This window comes from Hydra viridissima, unplaced genomic scaffold (genome assembly GCF_058129835.1).
Source record: "Hydra viridissima isolate aposymbiotic clone 2 unplaced genomic scaffold, HvirCarnegie_v1 scaffold_8, whole genome shotgun sequence".
Lineage (NCBI taxonomy): Eukaryota > Metazoa > Cnidaria > Hydrozoa > Anthoathecata > Hydridae > Hydra > Hydra viridissima.
Window position 1 is genome coordinate 15,445,946 of NW_028324307.1, and position 27,732 is coordinate 15,473,677.

The window sequence follows — 27,732 nt, forward strand, 5'->3', positions numbered from 1 at the left end:
TTTTAGTTGCAAATTAAAGTTGAAAACATTAGAACTTTATTTAAAGAAAAAAAAAAAAAAAAGAAAGAATTTTTCACATTATTCATATAAAGTCAATTTTAACGAGAAACATTTTTCCAGAGAGCAAACGAAATATTTACCGAAAAAACAATTAAGACCAACGATATTAAAATTGGCGCCATAGTTGCAAAAACGTTTGGTGAATAAAATGGTACTGTCACTGCTGCAGTAAGAAAAGCGACCTTGGAAATTAATTTTCGTATTTGATGAGCATCGTCACGCAATTTCACGGATACAAATTGTTGAAGCATATTTGCAAATACTATGTCACCATATGCCCACAGGATAGGCAAAGCGAGACAAACACCAGTAAACGAGACCACGGCATATGTTTTTTTTAGGTTTACTAAGAAATAGACGCCACTGATTCCTACGACTTTAGCAATGGAACAAATTGTTAGCGACACCCAGTGATAATTTAACGAAGATTTTAATAAAATTAAAAGAAGTATTCCATAAATGGTTCCTATTACTGTATACAGCAACATGACGTCTACGGCATTTGATTTTAGGTAATCGTATGCTAAAATTGGGATCAGCAGTTCAAACAAAGTGGCCACAAAATTATATAAAAATGAATAAATTGCAACCAAAACAAAACCAAAAATGTCGCCCTTTACTAAAGAATTAAGACTGTAGAAAAGCAGAAAACGCGACTCATTCTTTTTGTTTTGTTTAGCTGTTGTGTTGACATCAAAATCTTTTACGAAAAGAAGATTTACAAGGAACATGACAAAGAATAAAAGCACTATTGTTAGTCCAGGGAAATTGCATTCGTTTAAATGAAAATCACCAATCTTGAAATGGATTAAAGTGGTCATGATATTAATTCCAGGAGAAGCAATAATACCAAACACGTAAGCAAACAAACAAAGAGTGCTTAATTTCTCGAAGTATTTTTCGGACGAACTGAACTTCGTATGCTTCATTAGGACTACGTAAAAAGCATCTCCGAATCCTGCAATAGCTCGACCTAACAATGGCATAAAAGCTGCGTAGTATACTACAAAAAACATGCCACCCACTATTTCGAGAGTCGTTAACATCAAAATTGTTTGTCTTGTTGTGAAATTTCCTTTACTAAGAATCCTGGCAGAGAGCATTGATGCAATTGGATAGGCAATATAAGTCATGCAGAAAAAAAATTTCGCAACGTTTTCCGTCACTTCAAATTCAGTTTTGTAGTATTTCCAAAGCGTAGGCCACACAATTGAATAAGAAATTCCAAGCAAAAAAGAGTTTGCGACAAATATTAATTTATGCTGCAGAAGTAATTTCATTCTCTTCTCTTTCTCTTCTTCGATTTCCAAACGCTTGATATCATTGACTAATTGCATTTCTTCGGGGTTCATTTCGTATTCTATCTTTTTTTTTGTTCTCATTACCGCTCCAGAAGAAGACACTTTTAAAGTAGTTTTACTCATTACGTGTCCATATAGGATCCATTTCTAAAAATTTAAAAAACATTCTGTTTTGTGTTTTATTTATAAGTTATTAATTTTTTTGTTACTTCAGGTGCTTTCCAAGTCAAAACAAGGGAAATCTATTTAAACTTTTTACAAGTCTCAATTTCCACATGTTTATTTAAAGTTCATGTCTTTTGCAAGTCACAAAGAAGTTTAAACATCCACGATGAGACAATCATTCCACGGCAACCGATTATGAAACAATAGAGGATAAAATTACTTTAAGACGAAGAGTTATCTTTATTAAGGTTTTTTAATCCGTAGACGAGATTGAACGCAGATTGAAATACTTTCAAAGCTTAAGTAATAGTAAAAAGTTTAAAAAGAAAGTTACATTGAGTTTATTACAAATTCATCGATAATACTCCTGTAAAAGTCGACAGTTGGTTCGATAATAAAGGAGAAATTGCGTCGCCTTTAATTTTGTCGCCCAAAATCATTAAAAAGTACAATAGTACCATTAAGAAAAAAAAATCAATCACAAAGTAAAGTAGAACTTTACATAATCTGCATAGTAACATACGTAAATGGACTTTTAAGAGATAAAATATAGCTAAAATAAATATGTATTGGCGTATTATTTCAGTTTATTTTAGCACATACACACAATTTATTTTGGATTATAGGTTGAAAATGGAGTTAATTGTTACAATTTTAAGGTTTGTCGATGTTTCGGTCGAGATTCTTATTTTAAAAACATTTAAATGAATTATCATTTACAGCCTTTAAACGCTATAATAAATTTTAAAAAAACTAAGTTTAAGAATATGGAAATAAATTAAAGTTAATAAATTCGTACCTGATCAATTTCGTTAAAGAAAGATGAAAGATAATTCGAATTCGAAAAAGTACCTTAAGCTTTTACGTTATTTTTTTTATTTTTGCTTTCCTTTTTCTAATTTGCTTTAGTATTATAATTTTATTATTTTGTAAAATAAATAATCGTGTACATTTTGATTATACTTTCTAAAGAAGCGTTAATAATCACAATCGATATATTATAATAATAAACTCTTGTAATAAATATAATAAAAAAGATATAAGAAAGCGGGAACTCGTTAATATATTTTAAATATTAATACTATTTTATACAGCGGTCCGTGATCATAAGACTCTAAAGAGTCTTATGATCACGGACATATATAATGTAATATATAATGACATATATAATGCCAATACTATTTTATACCGCTGTATAAAATAGTGTTGGCATTTAAAATAAATTGAAATGCTCTGAATACGTTCACACTTAGTGTTAAACATGATTTATTGTTAAAATAGACAAAAATAAATGCAAGATGGTGCTAAGTAAAAAAAAAAGAGATAAAATCACTGGAAACTTGTGATTAGATTTTGACACTGCAAAATTATCTTTGAAAAATTTTTTTCGAAACAGGCAAAATTTCAATGCTATTTATAATTCTATTTATTTCATTTGAATCATTTGTAACCGACAGGTATATTGCATAATTTATAAAGAAACAACCACTTAGTTCATATCGCGCATTACTAAATATATTTCAATCACGAAATATATTGTAGTAAGTACATATCGTAAGAAGAAAAAAAAGGTCTTCATATATTCTCTTTTTACATAACGTGAATAAAAAAAAAGAAATGTCATCAAATCAATTTTTTAAGAAAAGCTGTAAAATTAAGACCCTATTTAGGAGAACCCGGGGTAAGACGGGATACTGGGGCAAGACGGGATTAAGAATTTGCGCTACATCAGCTGCATGTTTTGGAAAAGGCAAGGTACCAGACTGTGAAATTTTGATCACGTGATGTTTTGACTACAACGAGAATGAAAGTTTTAAACGCATTGAAAAAATATTAGAAAAAGTTTAATTTTTAGATGTTTGATGTAAAATGCGATGAAACTGATAAAAATATATAAAATATAAAGAAGTAAGTTTTCGCTGAACCTGCAACTCGTTACTTTAATGCTGACTTATATGACTGAATTTGTGATAAATTAATCGAGCTTACACGGCATTTGTTACTGAAAACATTGCTAACTTATCATCACACCAGTTGGGGCAAGATGGTATAAATGTATCCCATCTTGCCCCATGCACTACATATTTACATAGTTTACCACTTTCTGAAATTCACTTTCTGTGCTTTTTTCTTTTGCATATGCTAAATAAATAAATACTTTCTGCCTTCTAGGCAATAGGTTATAGCAATATGCCCATACGTAGCATACTTTTATATGACAATAGAAATTAAATTTGGCACTTATTTCAATTTTTTTCAATTTTATTAATTTAATGTAATTTAGCATCATTTTTATTCATGGGATTTCTGTTTCACTCCATCGTGCCCTGGTGATTGGGGTAAGATGGGATGGGTATCCCATCTTACCCCTATACCTGGGGCAAGATGGGATTTTCAGGACCTTTGCCATATTAAGCTAGCCATCATGGTGGATGATATATTACTATGTTTACTACGGAATCATACAGGATATACATATGGCTTCATGATCAGTAAAATAGGGGGAAATATATAGGTGTCTTCGTGTCCCAATCTGACTGTTTTGCTTAAGTATCCCGTCTTACCCCGGGTTCCCCTACTCTATAGAAAATTCTTCTGTTGTGGAAACTAAGGCACACCCACAATCTTAAAAATAGCATATTTGTAAAAATCCTGATTTTGAACACATCGCCGATGGTTACACTACAGAAATGTATATTGAACAGAATAGATAGAAACATCTGTAATAAAAATACCATAAGGGCGACGCTTTCTATAAGGACAATAACGAAATGGTATATACCAAATAACAGCTTTGTAATGTGTGGGGATCAACGCAAAAAAAATTCTCTATTGATAGAATGGATTTTAAGTAATATAGTCATAAAATAATAAACAATACAAAATATTTACAACAATCAAAGCCTTTTTTTTTAAATTTGTAAAACCTCTTTCAAGTAGTTAACTGAGAAACTTATTTTGAGGAGTCCACTCTTTTAATCATCATAAGTACTTCGAAATGTAACGCTGTCTTCTTGTGTATACAGTACTCTGACTTTAGATTTGTTCCGTAGCTTTACAACAGCAGTGCTATTTATACAAAAAAAAACAACAAAAAACACATCGATCACAAAATCAGTTCTTTACGTATTAAAGAAACAACTTTAAATCATAATATTACAAAGAGCATGAAATTTTTTTACCAAATAACTTTACTAAAGCAAATTGTAAGCTCACTTTGTTATCCCCGTGCAATTAAGCAAATTTACAACTTTAATGGAGTGACACCCTTTACGTATATGATGTAAAGCACGATCTCTATAAATAATAGAAAAATTTTTTTTTCAACGTTTTTGAAACAAAAATAGAAAGACAATAAAGCGTAGAAAAACAGCCAACCCAAACGTACGTCAATAGCGTACAACCAGATATATCCAGGTGCTCAAGGAACTGGCAAACTCCACACAGGAACTGTAACCCTTCGTCAGACACCTAAATGCAGCAAACACCATCACTACCTTCAAGTTAACAACACCTCCTAAAATTGGATTTTCAGGTCGCGATTGTAAGTTACCTTACAACATTACCTTTTTAAAAGTTAAAGTAAGACCAATAAATCACTTGCCAAATCACAGCCAGATATATTGAACATACGTAATCTTCGACAATAGTACGCCAGACTTTTAATAGATTGATCTGTGAGAAACTGTTAAGAAACGTATAAAACATATATAAAAACGTAAATAAAACATAAAATATATGCACAAGGTAGATGCTGATTTACTTTAAACGTAAGTTTCTAAGTCAAGAGTTTGTCTTGGGAAACATGTAGAGTTTAACTGAATGTCAGAAATCAATCATCATGATGGCCTTTACATAAAACCACGACGACATCAGTGATTTTATGTAAAACTCACGCATTTTATCTAGATATGGGAATTAGACTCAAATTTACAGGCTATCCGCCCCGTTTCGGATCAAGACGGGGGTTAGGTATTTATATATTCGCCGTGCGAGTTTTGGTATTTCTATGACCCGCCGCATTTCTATCTGTTTATCTATATGTTATTGGGATATAATTCTCTTGGTTACAGTAAACCATATATAGATGTAAATGATGAAAACGAGATGTAATCCATGACGTAATCTTCTTGTAAATATATATCGATATCAAAAGAAGTTTTTTTCTTTTCTATTTTTGTTTCTAAGTGAGGATCAACATATTTTCGAGATATTGTAGTCATATCAATATCTGTGATAGCTTAATTACAAATTTAAAAAATCTCTTCCGCATGCGGCTTACAACCCCAGATTGGGCATCCCATTATTCTGCGGATCATAGAAGTCTATGGTTTTGTAGATCACTGTAAATAGATAAAATGATTCATATATGATAAACATGTTAATTTTTGTTACATATCAAATTCTTTCTGTTCTTAAAAAAGTTTATCAAAAATTTTATTAATTGGAAATTCTAGTTGGCAGCAATCACCTGTCATAGTCAATACGGTGCTGTTGGGATAATTTGAGATTTTTTTTTGTTAGTTTGATTAAACATTTAATGTACTTTTTTGTAATTCAAAGCTTAAGTATTTCATTGCATTAAATTGTTTTGTGAACTCGAAGTTTTAATCAGTACTTTATTTAAATAAAAGTTTTTAACACCAAAATGCGGCTGGGAAAAAAAACAAAAAAAAACTGGAGGAGAGTTTGGTCCAAATAGACCAACTTCTAAACGCAAAACAACACTAAGAACTGACTGTATCAACCGGAACATCTACCTATTCTGGTGAATAGAAAAAGTCATAAAACGTATTGACTAAGGTTATCAATGAAGATGGTGCTGTTGTGTCAGACTGGAGCATTTGCAAAAGGCTGAAAGAAGAGGGATTGATGTGTCATCGTCCAGCCAACAAACCAAAACTAATTTCTTCCATGAAGATTTAAGAGGGCTAAAATCACCATCATTGGTCTGCTAAAGTTTGGGAAAAGGTACTTGATTGAGAAAAAAATTTTATTCACTCTCTTATGCATAATTCATTTTAAAATATGTCCCTGTTACTTAAAATAAGTATTGTTTTAGATTTGCTTTTCGGATGAGTCAACCTTTCATATAATGATGGATAAAACAGCCTTCGTCTGTAGTTGACCAAACGAAAAATTTCATCCTGATTTCATTATGGAAGCTGTCAAGCATCTATCCTTAGTAATGATCTGACAATCATTTATAGGCAAGGAGCAGGACATTTTTACAGAGTGGTTAAGACGATGAGAGAAAATTAGTGTAAAGAAGTTCTGGAGAATAAATTGCTTGCCTAAATGACAGTTTGTCAAAAAATGTCAAGAACCTTGTGATTTACTTAAAACAGGAAAAATTGAATTTACTGCCATGGCCAGGGAACTCACCTGATCTCAGCTAGTAAAGCGAGTAATCGGAAAAGAAATTTTAACTAACAAGCAGGATCTTATGGAAAAATTATCAGGATGATCTGGCGCAATGATCCAGAGTTGACAGAAACTATAAAAAAATCAATTGTAAGCGGTTGCACATCGTTGCTGCTATTGCAAACAAAGGTGGTTTTACAAAGCATGTCTGAGATATATATACAGTATTAAAGTATTAAAGCAAAGTATTAAAGTAAAGTATTAAAGTAAAGTATTAAACAAAAAATATTCAGAATGTTTAACTTTTATTGTTTACTTTTTATCAAGTAATTTTTTTTTAAGTTTGGTTCAAGTTACTTTGTGAATGTACTAAGTTTAAATTGCACCATCTTTTTCTTTTTGGTTAAAAACTCGTCCTTACACGATCTTTTAAAAAAAAACTACCGCTGGTCATAATGCGAAGAGGAAGAAAAAAACTTGTAAAAAAATCAATAACTGTGTATTAAAGACTAAAATACTACTTATGGTCAAAAAGATCAGTTTACATTAAGCAAGAGGTATTTTGCGAAGAAAGCAAGAATACTTTTGCGGTATATGTAATAGTTTACCAGATGAAAACAAATTAAATGCTTTGGGTGTGACAACTGGACTCATAAGGCATGCACACCTGGCCCTAGAGATTTTGCATGTCCTGACTGACTTTATGCTGACAACTTATTAGTTTTTATATTGTTTAAAACTTATTTTTCGAAATAAACTGTGTGACAACGCTTACTGTGAGAGCAGGCTGCAGTTGCTGAATGTCACATTTTCAAACATATACTTTTTTGTTTTAATAGTTTTTCTAGTAAACAATTTGGTTCTCTTAAAAATTATTAAACCTAATCTAGCTTTATGTTCTGAGAAGAAAATGTCTAAGAGATTACATAGTTACTCTACGGTACGCGTGTAAAATACATAGTTACTCTACACTACGCGTGTGAAATACATAGTTACTCTACACTACGCGTGTGAAATACATAGTTACTCTACACTACGCGTGTAAAATACATAGTTACTCTACAGTACGCGTGTAAAATACATAGTTACTCTACAGTACGCGTGTAAAATACAGTTACTCTACAGTACGCGTGTAAAATTTGATAAAAAAGGATCAAGGCCAGAAGAGCTAGGTGGAATTTCAGGAGATCAGCAAGTAACTGCTGGGTAACATTGGCCTTGTGACACGGAGCTCTATCTAGTATGAAGGCATAGTTTTCAAGTTCAGGATAATTGGTATGAACCTAAGTAAAGACGCAAGGCCTCATAACTCTTTCAATGTAGTCTTAGACAGCCATCTTCAGCCCAGAAGGTAGAAATACTAGTGGCATTTTCTTGCCATCGGAACTGATCCATCCAAAAATCATGATCTGTCAGGGATGCTTTGTCTGAGGTACAAACCTGACTGCCTGATATCCGAGATCTTTAAAGATGAGATAAATCAATCATGACGGAAATTTGAGACCGGATTATTTTAAATATAGATAATGAGATAATGAGATAAATCAATCATGATGGGAATTTGAGACCGGATTATTTTAAATATTTTAGAGAAAAAAAATTTTGACTGATACAAAACTATGGAAGAAAACAGGCATGTTATAAAATTTACCCAAAAATACTGTAGTGCAAAAAGTTGATAGCACTCCAGTACTTTAAATAAGTGATTTTTAATAAATAATATAAGCACCATAAGCATACGCAAAAAGAATGCAAAGAAAAATTAAGGACTAATAATATAAAAAAAACCAGCTACAAAAATCTATAGGTGGTGAACCAATTAAAAACCTTAATTAAATAAACTAATGATTTTAAGGAGCCTCACAAAAGTCACATAATGCTACCTTTATTTGCATTTATGTAATTGCTACCTTTATTTGCATTTCTTCATGCTTGATGAGCTCACGTCCAACAGATTCTACAATTTTGAGCAAAAATAAAACATTTAAAAACCGATAATCGGTTTTTAAATTTTTTATTTTTGTAAAGATTTATTGGTACACCTTTCCCCTAAGCATACGCAAAGGTCTCGCTGATTTGAAACAACATTCTTTTGATTTCTTGTAACAGACTATTTAAAAATTTATAGCTATGTAAAACAAAGAAACCTGTGACGCAAATTCAGGATGAAGTATATAAAGTCTACCAAAACAAAGGGAACACATTGAAATTGATAAAAAAAAAAACATTATATTGTGCGTTACCTACTATTTTGATTTCAATACAAAAAAAGATTAAGGTAAAATAAAGTTTAAGCATCTGTTCTATGCAAGATAAATCTACATTGACATAGTAATATAACAAAGAAAACTACAGAAAAAGAACAAAAATGCCAACTCCAAAATTAAAGGAATTTTTAAGAGAATATCATCAAAAGCATATCAGATCAATAATTAATGAAATGCATAAATCTTAATAACCTTAATACATCTACGAGCCAGATTTAATAAGTTTGTCAATTTAAACTTGTTTTATTTGTGACTGGGCAGTTTGAAGTTCCTGATGCAATTCTTCAGCAAAACTATTTTATCATTAAGTTTTTTCATAAATTCTCAATTGGATTAAGGTCACGAGGTTGTGCGGGCCGTTGCGTAACAGTAGTTTTATCAGTATTGAACCCTTTTTATTAAGTTCTGATGCGTGTTTGGGATCATTGTCCTGTTGGAAGGTCCAATATAGAGTTTCAACTTGCGAATTGCATCTCTGGCACTAGCAAATGGATTCTTTTTCACGTAGCTAATAAATTTACGATCAGTATGTGAGAAGTATTTTTCTTCAATCATCCATCTAAATGCTTAATTTCAACAGTTTCTTTGGTTAATAAATATTAACTAATTAATTATAATCGCTTTTGAAATTTCTTTTATATACAGTTTATCTTCTTGTATATAATTTAGTTTATCTATTTGTATATAGTTTAGTTTATCTATACTTTAACTGTAAGTTACTATTAGACAAGATTTGTAGTGTTTTATGCAGCATGAAAGACTAACTATAAAACATTTACATCTTCCTTAATTAAAACCCAGATTCGAAATTAACAGTTCATGAAGAACATGCTACGATTAACCTATATTAAGATAAAAGTTCCCTTTGTTTTGAAATGTTACTATTTTTAAACTGTTTTGTATTTATAAAAGAAAAAAAAAAAAAAAAAAAAAAAAAGTTAAAGAAAGTCATATAAGTTAGAACAAAACTTAGAATATATTCCACGTTTAATAATAAATAGGCATCTAATAAAAGTTTTTTAATTTTAAAATGTTTTATAATTGTTATAAAGATTTTTGTTTCCTAGAAAATCATTTTCTTTTAGAGATCTCTTAGTTTTGGAAAACAATGTATATTTATCCATTACTTAAAAATAAATAGTTAACAAATAATCACACATATGATTACTACCAGTGGGATGTGTGTGTAGAAATAATAATCGCACACATGATTACTACCAGTGGGATGTGTGTATAGCAAATAATCGCACATATGATTAATTAATAATCACACACATGGATTAAATATCATAGGATTAAAACTTTTTTAATCCTATAAATTGTTTTTATGTTTTTTATGATTTCACTTTCAATAACGTGAAACTTTTGTTTTGACAATTCAAAATTAAATAATGAAACAATACTTTATACTATAATACGTATAACAATAATACTATAATACTATAATATATAATACTAAACAATACTATAATACTATAATACGTCTGATAAAAATAAAAAAAAAAGAATGCATTTGAATTGTTGCTTTGAAAACGGTTGGTTAAAGCACCAACGAGGTGGTAAACGTTTGTAGAAAATACTTTCAATTTATGGAGATAGGCATCAGAGGGTACAATCAACCTGATCAGATTCAAATTATACAAAAAATTATTGAGTTTGTACCGAGATTTGCATCCAGATCTTTAGGAAAGGAACACAAACAAATCTGAGAAGCATGGAGGAAGATGGCAGAGGAGATTGAAATTTCTGATACAGCACAAGTGAGCCATTTTGAACTGCAAAATGTCTTTAGTTAATATATCAGTGTGTAAACATCTCTTTAATGTTTTACGTGTTAAAAGTATTTCTTAAAACTAAAAAAATTTCTTAAAACATGCAAGAATAAATACTGCACTCTGCGTGTTTGTAAATCTGATTTTAATCAGACATAAAGGTATCTAGGCCAAGACAACTGATGCAGTGCCAGGCATGGCCTTAACCCCACATTTTATTTTATATAATACTTTTATTTAATAAATATCCTTGAATCACTTACATTGACTTCGGACAAATCGAATATTTCCAAATTTTTCTCCGATGGAACAAGTTTCTAAAGAGTTTATTTGCTATAATGTATAATAACGTTGGTACATAACATTTTTTATGAATAATTATTTAGACTTTACTGTATAATTCATCATTATATTCAAAAATAATATAAATTCATAAAATTTGTGCAAAACTACCAAAACCATCGTTTAGTAAGCTAACAGGATAAACTGATAAAATGGCACGGAATATACTTAAAAGCATATTCTGTACCCTAACTATTTTAATTATACTATCTAGCATATTCAATGAAAACCTATTTAAATCTAAATACACTCGTAGAGCTAAGTAACTTAAAATATTTTTAAATCAACATTCAATCTAATATTTAGCTTTAAAGAAACAAAGTTAAATACAAGATACAGCTTACGTGCCAACAAGGGCTTTTTTTAGAAAATAAATTTTTTTCAAACCTCAACACCAACATCTGTAATGGAATGACACTGAGAGAACAAAAGATCCTTAAAATTTGGATTGTTGGCTAGAAAAGCAATCCCAACATCAGTAATACTACATGCTGAGACATCTAGCGAAACAAGCGTTTGAATTGAGGCTAATATTTCCATTCCAACATCAGTGATACACTGACAATAGCTGAAATTTGCGTATGTTAATGAAGTACACCTGATCAGAAATATACAAACAAATTCATAATTATAATTTAAATTAAAAATATAAACCATTTGTATATTTTTACTTTTTTTAAATAAAAAGTAAAAATATACAAATGCTTTAAAAACGAATTAAATTTAAAATTAGATATTTATTTTAAAAATTTATTTAAAAAAATTTTTTTTTTTTATCAGAGGAGCATGCTCAGTTACAAAAATAAAGAAGCAAAAAACAAAAAAAAAACATTTTGATAAGTAACATAAAAATAAAACATATTAACAGAAAGAATTTATAAAACAGTTATAAATTAAACTAAATCAATTTAAAAATTAAAAAAATAACTGAAAAAACTATTTATTACCTCTGAGAAATTTTAATCAAAGATAAATCAGTGATTCTCATGCAATTTGTAAAATTTATTTCACGAAGCATTGAGCCTGATCCGCCATCAATTAAATACTGGATACCAAAATCTGATATTCTAAATTTCATTCAGTTGAATTTATAAGTTGGAAGTTAACAAATGTGACCATCTTAAAAAAGTATTATTACAGTGGTAATTTATCAAATCAGGTACAGATCAAAAGTAATGAAGCTTGTAGAGAATTACCATCTTTTCATGCAGTAACCTAAGTGACCAGATAATTTGTAGCTGAGTTAATAAAAATAAAATGAATAAAATGATAATAGCAATAAATTCAAATTACTCAATTGAAGGTATAAAATTTCTTCCTTTTTTGGACTGAAATATAAATAAAGAAAATTAGATTAGTTTAAGAAAAAAAACTTTTTTTTAACTTAACACTTACTGGAAACAGTCAGCAAGATTTAGCACACAGAGTTCTTTACACCTAGCTAAAGTCTTCATTGAAAAATCTGATATTCTTTCAAAACCAACCAAATGTAAATAATGCAATTTAGAACACGTGGAAATTGCTTTTACAGAGACATCTGTCACGTAACTATTCCCTATTTTATCATACAACATTTGTAAGTGTGTAAAACTATTCCCTATTTTATCATACAACATTTGTAAGTGTGTAAAACTGTTCCCTATTTTATCATACAATATTTGTAAGTGTGTAAAACTATTCCCTATTTTATCATACAATATTTGTAAGTGTGTAAAAATATTCCCTATTTTATCATACAATATTTGTAAGTGTGTAAAACTATTCCCTATTTTATCATACAATGTTTGTAAGTGTGTAAAACTATATTACATCGTGTAAACTCTCCTTAGGGCCTGTTTATATGGAAAGTGGCTCGGCAAACGAGCCAGCCCGTTTGCCGAGTTCTCGACGTCGCACAGTGGAGTATTTGTATGACAAAACCGCTCAAAAATATTTTATGAATTTTTTTTCGCTTTATTAGTTTAAAACACAGAGTTTTATTAAAATTAAATGTTTAATTAAAAAAATAAAATTTTTTAAAGAGTAATTTATTATTAACAAAAAGACATATTCGCTTATCAAAGCTTCATGCTGAGATCATCATATTGACTGCTTCTTTGGAAAAAGGCAACGTTTTTTTATGCCGTTTTGATCTAGAACTACTTATGTATGGGTCTGAACTCAATAGCAGCCTATTTAATACGTCTGTGTTGCAGTCGATACGAGAAAACTTTCGACTAAAATTTTGTCTGTACTGCCGAAAGTGTTTGTTTCGGGCTTCAGCTGCCTCCTCGGATAACTGGCCGATAGGGAGGATTGCATGAGTTATTACTTCGGCACCATGCATCAAAACTTTATGCATGGTTGGAGACATGGGATACCAACCATACAGATTGATATACAGTTTAGCAGTTTCATGAGCAAAAGCGTCGAATTTAACAGCATCAATTTTATATCCACTTGAAATGACTTCAAGAATAACGTGTAAACCTTTTATCAAATCCAAGTTAACACCAGTTATTTGTGAAGATAATTCCGGGTTTGAAAAAAATCTTCTTGACGTATTGCCGTCATTCGTATTTCCAAACCCTGCTTTAGGTATATCTACTTGAAGCCCTAATTCTTCTTTGAAGGATGTTTGTATTTTCTTCTTTGCTTCTTTGACAATTTTTTTTTCCTCGTCTGATCGAGCTTGCCACTTTTGTAAAGGTATTTTATAAGCTAAATGAAGAAGCGATTCAAAAAAGCGGATCCTTGCATGAAGAATCGAGAGTCCAAATGAGATGGTTTCCGTATTGATTGGCTCTTTTTTAATCAATTTATTAAAATCTTTCGATGTTTGTCCACATATGTAGCAATTCATAGTTGATGTAGTATCAGTTGCAGCGTTGCACACTTTACCATCTACCATTGTAAAAAGCAAGGTATGCTTTATTTTTCCAATTTCATTGGGCAACCTTGTTTCCCTGAGATTCCTTATTTGGTTTTTTACGTGCTCTATCTTGTCCATTGTTATGTCTTTAGATTCACTAATGAAACGTATTCGAATGGGCCTGCAGAACCTTGGAGATGAGGTGACTGAGTTTTGCCATATAATTTTTTCCTGTTGGCCATCAATTTTAACAATCATTCTCAGAGGTACTAAAGAACTTTGAAAAATATTTGCATCACTGTCGGTGTTGTTTTGAAATTTTTGCTTAAATTTTGCTTGTTGCGATCCATCACAGCCCCATTTTGATATTAAAACCATATTTTTCTTTTCTTCAATTGAACACTTTTCTACAACCTCTGAGACATATTTATATAAGCGTAATGTAGTGTGGTCAAGTAATGCTTGTAGTTGAATTTCAGCTGTTGTTTCGGTTACTTGTATCGATTCCTTATTAGGGTAACATTCTTTTTTGGCTTGTTGTATTATTGAGTAGCAGGGGTAGACACTTTTGTTTCTACTTTGAATAAGTTCCCACTGTTTTCTGGTAAAATCGCCTTCTACAAACAGTGCCAGTGCCTCTTGAGGTGTTAATTTATTGACAGTTACTTTTTTAAAAGCAGAGTTAAATGCTTTTCGGTATTTCTTTGCTCTGGTAGGCGTGGCCGTAATTTCTTTAATAAATTTTGAAACATCAGTATTTCCTGAAGTGTGCTGGCTCATTCTGGCTGCATACGTCAACTCATCAACAGAGACCTGTTTGCGCAAATCCATAGTTTTTCGACGCTTGCTGCAATCACTTAGTTCTATAAATGATTTTGATGGTCGTCCAGGTTTCTGTCGAATATTTATTGACCAATAAGGTAGCTCGATGTTTGATTTGAGCCATTGTTTATTGTTTTTTATAAAACTTTCTTGTTTATAACTTGCAGCTATCCATCTTTTCTTGAAATCACTCTTAAAGAATTTTAAAATTCTTGTTATGGTACTTTTTTGATCTATTGGATATTTCATGACTGTTATAAGGTGTTCTTCTAACAACGAAAACTTTTCATCAAATTTTTTACCTTTACAATCTTTCATTATTTCATATAACTCTCTTCTAGTGAACAACTTTTTGACTTCTGTCGAATCTACATGATAAATAATAAAATCAGTAAATACATAGTGGTGTGACCTTAATGAAAGACAAATAAGATATATATATATTTTTTGAGATTTTATAGTTTGATAGTTTAATATATTAGATACAATTTAAGATTTACGTAGTTTGGTTAAGTTTGTACAAAAATATTCAAAAATTAGACAACAAGAATTTATTTTATAGCTATTTCAAGACGTTTTACGAGATTGTGTATATTACGAAATGGTCTACACACTATTTTTGAAGCGTTAATATAAAAAGTGGCGGACGTTGGCGGATAATTTTACAAAAGTATCTGATTGTTTACAGCCTATAGTTATTGCTCGTAAAAAAATTATAACTCGACAAGACCATACTTGTTAACAAAAACATTATTACATTATAATTTTATATGAAAATTAAAACTCAAATAGTCCATCATAAAAACGCTTTATAGTATGCACAATAACTACAGAAATTTAATGTAATTTTATTTTAAAATATAGGTCATACCTTCCTCTGCCATAATTAGCCGTTTATTTTTTCAAAACTGAACAATATTATAATAATAGCTGCAATAGCAAATGTCACAAATTTTTGAATTTTTTTTTCCCGCGAAATTTCAAATAACAACGCCACGTTCTGAACAAAAATACGACAAAAGGAAAAATCGAGAAGAATTTTCTGTTACATAATCTAATGAAGCAATTATCTAGCTTGAAAATAATAAAGTTAATAAGACTTTTATGCGAACTTGATTTTTTGACTTTTGAGCGGTTTTGTCATACAAATACTCCACTGTGCGTCGTCCTTATTTCAACTTAATTTTATTTTGCGTTTATATGAATAAACGAACTAGCCCGGATTGCTATCCGGGCCCGCTTTCCATATAAACAGGCCCTAAGAAATGATTAATTGCAGATTTGACATCAGCTAAATTTTGTCAACAATTCTGTTAAATTTTTTAACATAAATAGTTAATAACACAAAATAAAAATGAAATACCTTCTAACTTTAATACTTTAAGCTTTTCAGCATTGGCTAAGTATGAAATGGATGCATCAGTGAGAAGAGGAGAGTCTAATATAGACACTGACTTTAAATCTTTACATTTTACCATAATAGCCTAAAATGTAATAAAAGCAAGGGTTAGAATGAAAGTAGCTTGCAGATCATTAATATGCATGAGTTATTCAAGAATTCATGAGATTATTGAAATTATACAAGCTCCTAATTTTATTCTTATATACATTAAAACTAACACTTTTATGAATTAAAAATTTTTGGATGCAATTTCTTTGAGAAATTGAGTAATTTTACATAAATCATGAAAAAAAAGCCAAATAATTAGGAAAATCACCTAATTATTTGATATTTTTTCATGATTTATGTAAAATTACTCAATTTATTGTGATAGATTTAATGACAATATATCATTGTCATTAAATATATCACAATAAAACATGCATCATTTAAGAACAATTTTTTGGTAAAAAATAAAAAATAAAAAAAAATAATTAGGTAAACAATACTTTGAATCTTTTTTTACTTTATTATAAAACCAGAAAAATTATGCTCTTATTTTTTAGGAAGAAAAAAAAAGTTCTTAAAGTTAATTGAATTAATAATTGTTAATAATTTCACATTTCTTTATATATATTGGATGCAGACATCCCTGTATTATTTTTTTGATTTGCACTGAAAACTCTATCTACACTTTGTGAAAGTATTCAAAAAATTTAGAATTTGAAAACAGTGTAAAAACAGAAAATATTTCACCTCTAAACATTCATCTGTTAATGTAGGTAATTCATTAAGAATTATAGTGTTTAAGCCAATGCAACCTTCTGAAAGATTATGAAAACCATAGGGCATTATCTGAAAAAGATAGCACAAAAACAGCATAAGTCAAAAAGTAAATTTAAAAGTTCAATAAAACTTCAAGACAATTTATCACTCAATAAGGTAAAGTGCCCATTAATCTGTCCCAACCTTTTTCAGAACTTATACCTGCTTCTGAGCTTTCATTGAGCTGATTAAACTCATCAGAAATAAACAAAAAAAAGTTTGACAGTAAGATAACAGGCAAAGAAATAGTTTAAAGAGAAAGTCGGTAGAGTTTCTCTTTAAACTATACTATTAAAAATACTATTCTCAATGATGTGAATCGTGAATTTCAAAAGAGAAGTTGTTTGTGTCTTGGCAATATGCAGAAAAGAAAAAAAAAAAAAAAAAAAAAGAAGAAGAAAAAAATTCATAACCAAATAAGAACAAAGTTTGTGGCTAGAAATGTATTCTTACATTTACCCTGGTGAGAATCAGAGCTCTATGAAAATAAAGGAAAAAATAAAAAATAAAAAAATAATTGAGATTTATATCTTCAAGTAAGTACAGGGTTAATATCTATTTCACCATTTAAGGTTAAGTACAGGGTAAATATCTATTTCACCATTTACATTATAACCTTAATGTAAGATTTTCAATATTTTGTGATTGGTACCTCAGAGTTTAATTTTTATACTGTAGCTTTCAATGAATTTCTGGGCACATGGTCAGGATTGGCTCCCTTTGTGATGCTTACACTAATCCCAATTTTGCTGATGTTTACACTGGTCCTAACTTTAACAGTTTTGGCATAAAAAGACAATGTATGAGCACTTTACACAAACTTAATTTTTAATGTTTTGTAAGAAAGTTAAAGTTCAAAAATTTAATGCTAATGATGCATGAACATCAAATCACCTGAACACAACCTGACATATTTAGATAAACAAGCTTTTGAGTAAATTTTCCATTAGCCAAGTAATACAGTCCTAGATCACTGATATTTTTGCAATGAGAGATGTCTAAATAACGAATACCATTGCAAAATCTAAATCCATAAACAAAGGTTAAGATAACAAAAATACATAAGCAATTTTAAAAACATATCATGCACATAAATTTTAGCAAAAGAATCATGAAAACAGTTTTCGATTTTCAATTTTAATATTTAAACAAAAACTTTTGTAAATAATAGACCTAGAACCAGCCAGAACCTACCAGATTGGCAAAAAAAATCTCCATGCAGTTTTTAGACATAATGTAACATACCTGGCAAAGTAATGAAGTGATGAATCAGTAACTTTAGTGTGTGATACATTTATATATAGTAATGATGTACATCCATAAGAAATTTCTTTGAGAACATTATCGTTTACTGAAGGGCAGTAAGATATATTTAAGTCTTGCAAATTGCAGCAGCCACCTACAAAACACTTTTATTTTTAATCACTTTTACTTTAACAGCTATTATTTTTAAAGAATCCTCTACCTATTCTAAATGCACACAAATAACCTTCTAGTTATATATATCTATTTAAAGTTTATCCAATAGAGTAAACAACTTTTGAGGCACACTTAACTAGGGCCTTTCTCAGGTTTAATTGATAGTTCAGGTATAAATTGAAGAAATCAGTTTAAACTTGAACAAGAAATGGTTTGCAAATTAGAATTGAATGCTCTCCTGCCTACACAATCAGATAGCTGAAAATCAGAAAAACCTTTGATGCATATAAGAGGTTTGTTTAAAGAAAGCAATCAGCAAATATTAAACCAATAAATGTCTGTACATAATTTGTACAGAAACAAGCTTTGACTACCATGCTTATATAAATCTAAGGACAAACTGCAATTAAAGAATGGGGTACTTCATTAATGCTGAAATGAAATGACCTAAAATCAGAAGGAATATGTTTACATTCATTTAGGAGAGTTTGGGTTTTTGACTTGCCTACTACAAAACCTTTCATAAAGCTTTCAATGATTTTTATTAAAGCTACCAAAGGTTCTCTGCTTTTTAATCTTCATATACCTGTTAAACACATCTTTGTTTGAATGGTTTCTTTGAACTTAAGAATAATAAATAGCGGATTGCCATCTTGTTATTTGTCACATTTTCACACTTGCTATTGGAACATCTTCAAAATAAAAGTAAAAGTCTTTTTTTTACTTTTATTTTGCTTCAAATTCCAAGAACAAACATTAAAAAAATCCAACATTTTATTTGTTTAACAAAAATAAGAATAAAAATTACATTAAGACTTATGAAATAGGGCAATAGGCCTTTTTTATCATTTAAAATTAGTATATATTACATTTAATTAGTATAAATTAGTATGAAGGATGAAGAAAATTCTGCAACTAAAACTAAGATTAATTGTATTATTAAAAGGCAAGTTTTTTTTTAGTTAGTTACTAATTGCATTTATAGAGTACAGAACAGTAAAACAAAAAATTGTTGTAATAAACTATTTTAAATATATTCAACATATAACAATAATTCAATATCAGTAGTTTTTATAGCTTTTATATTTTAGTAACTATTTTTTTTTTAACAACTTATTAATTTGGTTAAAATGGTTGAAAAGTTGAAAAGTTACTTAAAAGTAGAATTTGTCACAATTTCTTGGTTTGCAGGACTACCAGATGATCTTCCTGTTAGGGACCTTCCCACAATTCAAGAAGTTCAGCTACAAGCTCAATAAACAACTGATTTCCAAAAAAAACAAACTGATCAAACCATTTCACAAATAAAAGCATCTTGAAATGGGCAGCAGCATTCTTACTAATTTCATAATGTATTTGTGCTTTTGCAAAGTTAGGCAAGGATTATATTATTGCATGAAATAGACATTTCTTCATAAAACTCATGGCTGTTTTTAACATTTTCATCACCATCATCACAAGCATTGTCATCAGATGATTGCTTATCACACTAAATGAAAATGAAATAGTTAAATTTAAAAAATTACTTTCACCAAATACTACTGATAAGTATTAAGTACCGGCAGAGGAGGGGTACTTAAGTACTAGTACTATAAAACCCAAAATAAAGGAGACACTTTTTTTAAAATATTTAAAATTACTAAAAAGAAGCACAAAAGCAAAAGTGAAAAAGTTACTATAAAAATTAAAACGAAAAAATAACAACAAACCTGTATACGTATGCTCATATTAACCTCAAATCTTGAATTAAAATTGAACATTCCATGAGGTTACTCATTGACTATGGTATAGTTTTTTGAACAAATTTTTTTGAAATTGTGATTGGTTTTGTACATAAAATCTACACCCAACTTTTGTTTCCAAAAGATTTTACTACATGGAATTGCCCTGTTATGAAATGATTCCAATCAATAATCACTTTTACTATAAAACATGTTTCTAATGAATTCTCACTCAAGATTCTGTGGTTAATTTCTTACTTTTACATTTTAAATTAAGTTTAACTTGGATGAACTAATGATGTAGTTAATAACACTGAAATTCTCTTTATATAAACAAATTAAAGTGAAATATACAGGGTGCGGCAGCAATTTGTGAACTTTTTAGAACAATTTTCAAAATCAATTTTTAAATCACTAAAAAATTATATTCTTGGATTATTAGTAAAAGAAAAGTTGAAGATAAATGCTTTTCCCACCTTAACATTCAATTAGGTCTACTTTTTTTTATCACTACCTCAAGCCTAGGACGGAAGGACTGCCAGGTGCTGATTATATAGTCCCTTGACATTGAGTTCCAAGCATGGGTAACTGATAACTTTAGTGACTTGATACTTGAGTAGATCTTTTTGCAACCCTTATTCATAACTATGCTCCACACACTATAGTCAAGGGGAATCAGGTTAGGGCTAGATGGTGGCCAAAAGTGTTTGGGCCAGAAATAACCATATTGTCCTGAAGATACTGTTGAGTTTTTCTGGACCCATGACAAGGTGAATTGTTTTGTCTAAAGATGTAATTGTTTTCTGGGAATTTCTTCTTCAGCCATGGCACCACATAACACTTTAGTAAGCTGATATACACACCAGGAAACATTTTCCTTTTCTTTGATGTAGATTGGTGGACATTTTTCTCAATTAGAAGCAATGATTCCTAGCATCATGAAGGACTAAGGGTGCTTGGTGTGACACACAAGTGGTGCTTTGTTACCCTTCTGCACAATAAATCTATCATTTGCCTGTTAAGCACACACTCAACACTAAAAAGTTTTTCATCTAAGAAAACTTTAACTGTTGACAAAACATGGCTTTTCAGCTGACTCAGAAGCTTCTTTGATTGCTCCAATCTCAAAGTTTTTAGTCTTTCTGTCAAAAGTTGGCATGAAGGTTGGGCCACACTGACTTTTCCAAGTGTTTTTAGAGTTCTTCTGACTGTCCTCTCATCAACATTGAACAGTTTTGCTGTCTTTCTGATGGAAATAGTAGAATTCTTTTCAACATGCTTTTTAAGCTTTTCTGTTATTTTTTATCAACTTTTTTGTTCGCTGAAGAGTGAATTTGGGCTCTCTCAGCACTGTCAAGTTTTTTCATTTTGTAAAATGTAGTTTTAGACACTCCAGAAATACGAATCACTTCATGTGCAGGCAAACTTGCATAAATCAAATTTAAAACTTTGGTTCTTTTGGCTTCCATTGTAAAACTTTTAACTAAAATATTTTTTATTCACAATTTTATTCAAATTGAAGACATTCATTGAACTTTAACCAACAAAAACAAATTGTGAAAGTATTTTATTTACATCACAAATTCTAGCCAAAAATTAGTTTGCACCCTGTAGATAATAGAGCACCACTGTGCTTTGTTGCATCAAAAAACTTTCAATCATTAAGAACAAAAAAATTTTATTTGCACAAATGACAGAAAGAATGTTTCCCAGAAATCACTAGAAAAATAGTCTAAGTTATTGAAAAAAAAAAAAAAAAAAAAAAAAAAAACATTTTTGAAAAACTGAATAAAAAAAATTGATAAATACTTAACCGTTTGAATTTAATAATTCTATGATTTTCCAAATCTTAAAAGAACTTTTTGAGCTTTGAAAAATTTTTATGAACGTTGAAGCTGGATTTACCAAATATAAAGATTGTAAGATAAGAGTCATAGAACTACCTATTGATTCTAGAACATCTGCAGAGAGTAACTGACATTTTCTGAAGTTAAGTTGACAAAGAATTGGTCGACATTTCTGAATTAAGTTCATTAACACTTTATTGGATATTGAACCTTTTTCTGAACTCGCAAGATCAATCTAAAAATTAATTCAAAGAGGAATCTATTAACAATAATATTATTAACACTTAATAGCTATTATTTATTACTTTTAACAAAGTGCATAATGCAAAAAAAAAAGTCTGATATTTACGTTATTATACATAACATGAACACTTTTTAAACCTTTTTTCATGATTTTAATGGTTTAATGAAAGTTTTTAGTTTTTCTCATTTCTCAATTGACTAAACTTGACAGCTCATAATTTTTTAATGGGTGCTTCTTTTTAAATGAGGCTTTCGATTGCTTTTAATGGGTGCTTCTTTTTAAATGAGGCTTTCGATTGCTTTTAATGGGTGCTTCTTTTTAAATGAGGCTTTTTAAATGAGGCTTTCGATTGCATTTTTTTTACTCTCTTTGAGCAACAAACCACATTTTCTCACTTTTTTTGTATTTTTATTTTAGATATTAAAAAGAGAAAGAATGAATTTGATTAAGTGTGTGTACAAGTACTGCGAATTGCATTCCACTTCATCAAGAAAATTAATTCAATTCTTAAAATTGACTGTTTATGAAGTGGTAACAGAAACCAAAATTTTTGATTAAGTGAGAGGCAGTAAAATTGAGTTTCAATAACAGATTTAGGTAAACCACTTGCTTATTTTAAACAACAAGATAAAACATGAGGCTCTTCACAAAACTTGCAAAATTTTAGTGAACTCGATTGCGCTTGGGCTCAGGGTAAGAAAAAATTAACATTTGTGATCTTAATCTTATGGAGAAAGCATTTTTTTTAAATATTTTTATCAATCACACTAAAATCAATAATAAAAACAAAAAATGGGTTGCTTTCCTAAAACTTTAGTCAAAGATTCCTCTTTTTCTCTTGGTTATGAAATATTAACCTAATTGGGTCCAAATTAACCACTGAAATCTGATAATATTAATGAGAAAAATTCTACACTTGTATTTTTCAAAAAATACCTAGTAACATTGACATCTAAAATAAAAAACCCTATAGAGTTAAGAAATTATCATTGTCCAGTAACAATTCTAGCCCCCCAAATGAAGAGATCTTTTTTGGCTAATTTATTTTTAACAAAACAAAATAAGTTAAAAATATTCTCTAAATAATCTTTAAAACTTAATCAAAAATTGTCATATTTGCAAAAAATGTTTTAAAAAAAAAACAATTGGATAGAGCAATCAGGATACCAAGAAGCTTAAAAGTGTGTTCATACAGTAAAGTTTAGAATGAGACAGAAGTGAAACTGATGCTGAATTTTCCCATTATCATAATCAGTGATCCAGAACAAAGACCATGGTTGCTGCAAAGTGTTAAAAATCACAAGCAACTTCCATTTTTGAGGTAAAAGAACTATAATGACATTCAGAAAGACAATCTTAATTTCAATTTTAAGGTCCTGACATTTGACCTGACATTTTTTCTAACTAAAAAATACAAAACTAGTACAATTAAACATGATACCTTAGTATTTATTATGCAAGTTGCTTTTGTTTGGGTAGTTTCTTTTTATTCAACTTCAAAATACTGACACAATGTGATTCATAATGTTTTTTTTTTTTTATTGTTTTAAACAGGAAATTAGAGCATGTCATGAGGGGCTTTGAGGGGCTCTAAGTAATTATTAGTTTTTAAAAAAAGTTACAGCAGACGACTCTAATGCCACTTATATATTAAAATGAAGTTTTTTAAATAGATATTACATCATCACCATCTACACAAATTAAGTAATTTCATTTTTAAAACATGTCGTATTTATAAATAAAAGTTTAACATTAAAACAACTACATACAGGAGAAGCTTTTTATGATTTTCCTTATCAAAACATTTATTCAAAAAGAAAACTTGAATTAAACAAAAATAATAGTTATTCAATGAGTCATTGGTTTGATAAATAAAATTTACTTTGCTCCAAAGAACTTTTGATTGTGTAATCTCCTTCCATTTTTGACAGACTATTGCACAATTCAGAAGACTTCTGAGATCCAAAAAGCGAAAGACATTGATAGCTGCTTTTTCAGGAAGTAGGCACATAGGATCTCTTAATGAGCCATCTTTGCCACTCAAAAAATGCAAATCTTTTTTTCGCTTAAAAATAATACATTTACACACACACAAAAAAATCAATTTGTGAGCAAAAAAAAAATCAAAATTTGCCGTAAAGAATTTGAAAGTCTTCATTTCTTTATGGTTAACATTAACAAGAAAAGTACTATGCAAACATCAAATGATGAGTAGATTTTACATTGATGTGAAAAGCTTTTCCGATTGGAAAAAAGATTGGTTTATAATTGTTATAAAAACAATAGCAATAAGTTTAGCATTAAATGAATGTATTAAAAGAATGGAAATCTGAAAATTTCATTGTAAAAGATAAAAAAAAAACATTAAAAATACTTCAAAGTATTCTCTTGTCATTCTAACTTCCATGGACAGTTGAAACCATGCTTTCAACACACATTTTTGAAGTGCTGCTTCAAAACACCTTTTCATTGCATCTTGAATTTCTGACTGCTTTTTTTTCATATTTTGCATCCAAACCTAAAGGAAAACAACTTACAACAGAGATATTTTTAAATATCAACAGTTGTTGACTAAAATAAAAAAAAACATTCAAACTCTAGCCTTAATCCTAACATTTTTTTACACCTTAAACTATTGCTTTGTAAAGAATTTTGTTTGTAGGAGTTAATTCATCTGTGCTACAATTGACTATATCATAAACTTCAAGAAAAATCATATATGTTATCAAAAAATCATGTAATAAATATATATAATCTGCATATATTTAAACTTTTGCTTAAGAACTAAGTTGCATATTTTCATTCTCGTTTCAATTACATACTTTTATTTCTTAGTCAATACCTGTTAATAGTATAACTCTATTATTCAGAATGCACAAAAAACCTCTTGAATAAAATTTAGAAAAAGAAGCCAAAAAGACTTTTTGGTGCTAAATTAAAATAAACTTAAAAAGGAAAATTTTAAAGACATCAACATTTTTTATTTTGATTTAACATAAGCTTTGGATAAAGAAAAAAAAAAAAAAAACAACCTGCCAACAATCTAAATATTTTCTGAACAAATTTGATATATAATAGCTGTGTGCGCCATCAAGATTTTGTCTCAAAACTAATTTCTTATACACTGAAGATTTCCAATACGAATGAAAACTCCTATAAAAATCATATATCAAATATCATATAATAAAAATGTCATACATCAAAAATCATATATCAAATTATTAAGGAAAAAATTTACAATACTAATAAACCTGTTGAAATAAAACCTAAAAGATAAATAAAAATCATTATATGATTAAAGAACTAACCTATAACACTTTCTCATCAGATTTTGATTGTAAAATGAGCATGCTTTTGCAGTTAAAGTGAAATCATTTTGAAAAAAAGTGTAATTTAATGACCAAAAAAAGTCTGTGTAGTATGGTCTATGTTCAGGTCTCTTTTTTCTCTCAATAAAACTATCCCTAAACACAAAGGAAAAAAAAAAAAAAAAAAGTTTCAATCATTCTAAAAGTACTAAACAACCAGTTACAACTTCAATTTATTTTACATTGAAACATAGGTGACCAGTAGAAATAATTATAATATCCAGTCTTTAAAATTTTAAGTAAAAAGAAAAAAATATATATTTACCATGCTAGTTGTTCAAGCTTAAATGGATTTTGTATTAGTTCAGAAATTTTCTCTATCATGAATTCTTCTGCGTTTTCTGGCTGGTAGACAGCCAAGGCTGTAAGCAAGCTCTGAAGAAATTACTTCAAAAATAAATATCATGCTCTGTAGTAAAAGTGTGCAATCCAACTACTATTCAATATATATTTTAAAAACCAGCTTTACTTATTTAACTTTATTCAAACAGCCTTTGCAAAAACTTGAAGAGTATTTAATAGTTCATTTTACAAAACCTTTAATGTTTAAAGCACACACTTTTGTGGATTTTTTTTTACTGTAGTAATTCATTTGGTATGGAATGAGATTTGATAACATGAAAAATAATTTACAAAAATATTTACAAATTCTTTTTTAGAGATTATTTTACAAAATATAAATTAGATTCTTTGCATTTAATGACAAAAAAAACTCTGGGAACTTGCAAGTGATCTCGATTGACCAAATGATCTAATTTGAGTAATGGTCTTTAAAACGTTGTTTTGTATAAAATTATCATATTGTAATCAAGCAGTAGTTAAACTCTCTCAAAATTTAATAAACATTAAAAAATATATAAAAACATTAATACTCTAATTAAAGAAAAAATTTCCAATACGAATCCAATATATCAATTTTTTCCATAATTATTTAATATATGATTTTTGAAGTATGACATATTTCTCATATTATATTTGATGGATGATTTTTATAAGAGTTTTCATTCATATTGGAAATCTCCTGCGTCTTAGAGTATTAATGTTTTTAATAAAGTAAGATTTTAGTTAAATTTTGCAATCAGGAATAATTTTGTTTTGGTATAATTGTTTATAGCTTAAAAAAATCATTTTAATTTTAATAAGAATATTAATAAGAATATTAACAAGAATATAAATAAACATTCTACACTACATTAAACTAAGCCCATGAAATGATAAAATGAGTCACTTTAATTCATATTTGTGTAGTAGAAGTCACTTCCTATTTCACACTCAAATGGGTTATTCCATGCCAAGTCACCAAATGGTCCCTTTGGTGGCATTTCAGATTTTATTTAAATTTTAACTACAGGATACCTTTTAACCACAAGATACTAAGAAAATTTCAGCTTTATTGGTCAAACGGTTCTTTATTAAAATAGGGAGAGGAAAGTAAAGCTAAAATTTTCCATGGTGGAAGATTCAAACGTAATAAGGAAATTTTGAGGTCTCCCCCCTCATAATTAAAAAAATTTCCTAGCTCTTAACACTATCAAACTGAACTTACACTCAGGTGAACTTAATGACAATAAAAAATTTAAAAAAAAAGACATAAAACCTTTTGTATATGCTTTTACAGCAGATTATCTAATAGGTTTTTTTAAGAAGACTCACTTAAGTATGAACTTGTTTTATAAGAAGACTCACTCAACCTGTTTCAATACTCAGTTGAAAGAAAACTGTTTTTGAAAATAAAAAAAAAACAAGAAAAAAAAACAAAAAAACAAAACAGCCATTCTACTTTCTATCAAAAGCAACAACTATTTACGGAAATAGGAGAGATGAAGGATTGAAGACTTACTTCAAAAACTTCTGGAAGTCGATGCTGTTTCAAATAGTGTTCAATATTTTCACTTACACTGCTTAGAACTGACATTCTCTGGGACTTTTGTAATAAACTAAAAACCAAAACTAGTTTTTCATAATCAAACAAAAAGATTAAGA

General features: G+C 29.2%; 3 protein-coding genes and 1 long non-coding RNA gene across 7 annotated transcripts; 1 reads left to right on the forward strand and 3 right to left on the reverse strand.

Annotated features, from left to right (window-relative positions):
- LOC149885308 (uncharacterized) lies at positions 1-2,037 on the reverse strand. Its single transcript, XM_090096637.1, has one exon. It carries the CDS (start codon positions 1,482-1,484, stop codon positions 99-101), a length of 1,386 nt encoding a protein of 461 aa, XP_089952763.1. The 5' UTR covers positions 1,485-2,037; the 3' UTR covers positions 1-98.
- A 2,321-nt stretch (positions 2,038-4,358) lies between these two features.
- On the reverse strand, positions 4,359-27,688 carry LOC145194918 (F-box and leucine-rich repeat protein 13-like). 2 transcript variants are annotated; one of them, XM_090095750.1, is made up of 19 exons: positions 27,590-27,688; positions 26,015-26,124; positions 25,690-25,845; positions 25,414-25,534; positions 24,756-24,899; positions 24,264-24,446; positions 22,234-22,372; positions 18,396-18,549; positions 18,045-18,174; positions 17,082-17,180; positions 16,308-16,428; positions 12,667-12,826; positions 12,219-12,338; positions 11,659-11,869; positions 11,193-11,246; positions 5,131-5,211; positions 4,915-4,997; positions 4,743-4,823; positions 4,359-4,595 (listed from the first exon to the last, which is right to left on the reverse strand). In XM_090095750.1, exons 1-19 carry the CDS (start codon positions 27,662-27,664, stop codon positions 4,502-4,504), a joined length of 2,316 nt encoding a protein of 771 aa, XP_089951876.1. In that variant the 5' UTR covers positions 27,665-27,688; the 3' UTR covers positions 4,359-4,501. The 2 variants fall into 2 exon arrangements, 1 of the variants encoding a protein (XP_089951876.1); XR_016454935.1 differs by lacking the exon at positions 4,359-4,595 and having other exon boundaries at positions 4,788-4,823; positions 5,093-5,211.
- LOC149885309 (uncharacterized) lies at positions 10,700-24,743 on the forward strand. 2 transcript variants are annotated; one of them, XR_016454937.1, is made up of 3 exons: positions 10,736-10,917; positions 17,829-17,950; positions 22,799-24,504. It is a non-coding gene; the product is annotated as an uncharacterized LOC149885309 (long non-coding RNA). The 2 variants fall into 2 exon arrangements; XR_016454936.1 differs by lacking the exon at positions 17,829-17,950 and having other exon boundaries at positions 10,700-10,917; positions 22,799-24,743.
- On the reverse strand, positions 13,231-15,910 carry LOC149885310 (uncharacterized). Of its 2 annotated transcripts, none has more exons than XM_090095752.1 (2): positions 15,816-15,910; positions 13,231-15,312 (listed from the first exon to the last, which is right to left on the reverse strand). In XM_090095752.1, exons 1-2 carry the CDS (start codon positions 15,826-15,828, stop codon positions 13,337-13,339), a joined length of 1,989 nt encoding a protein of 662 aa, XP_089951878.1. In that variant the 5' UTR covers positions 15,829-15,910; the 3' UTR covers positions 13,231-13,336. The 2 variants fall into 2 exon arrangements, with proteins under 2 accessions (XP_089951878.1, XP_089951879.1); XM_090095753.1 differs by lacking the exon at positions 15,816-15,910 and having other exon boundaries at positions 13,234-15,136; positions 15,247-15,307.
- Positions 27,689-27,732: the final 44 nt, after the last annotated feature.

Coding starts and splice junctions, on each gene's coding strand:
- LOC145194918 (XM_090095750.1), bottom strand. CDS start 27,664: ATGTCAGTTCTAAGCAGTGTAAGTGAAAATATTGAACACTATTTGAAA. Junction 25,535..25,689: donor CTGATGAGAAAGTGTTATAG/GTTAGTTCTTTA, acceptor TGATTTTTATAG/GAGTTTTCATTCGTATTGGA. Junction 4,824..4,914: donor TCTGGTTGTACGCTATTGAC/GTACGTTTGGGT, acceptor TATTATTTATAG/AGATCGTGCTTTACATCATA.
- LOC149885308 (XM_090096637.1), bottom strand. CDS start 1,484: ATGAGTAAAACTACTTTAAAAGTGTCTTCTTCTGGAGCGGTAATGAGA.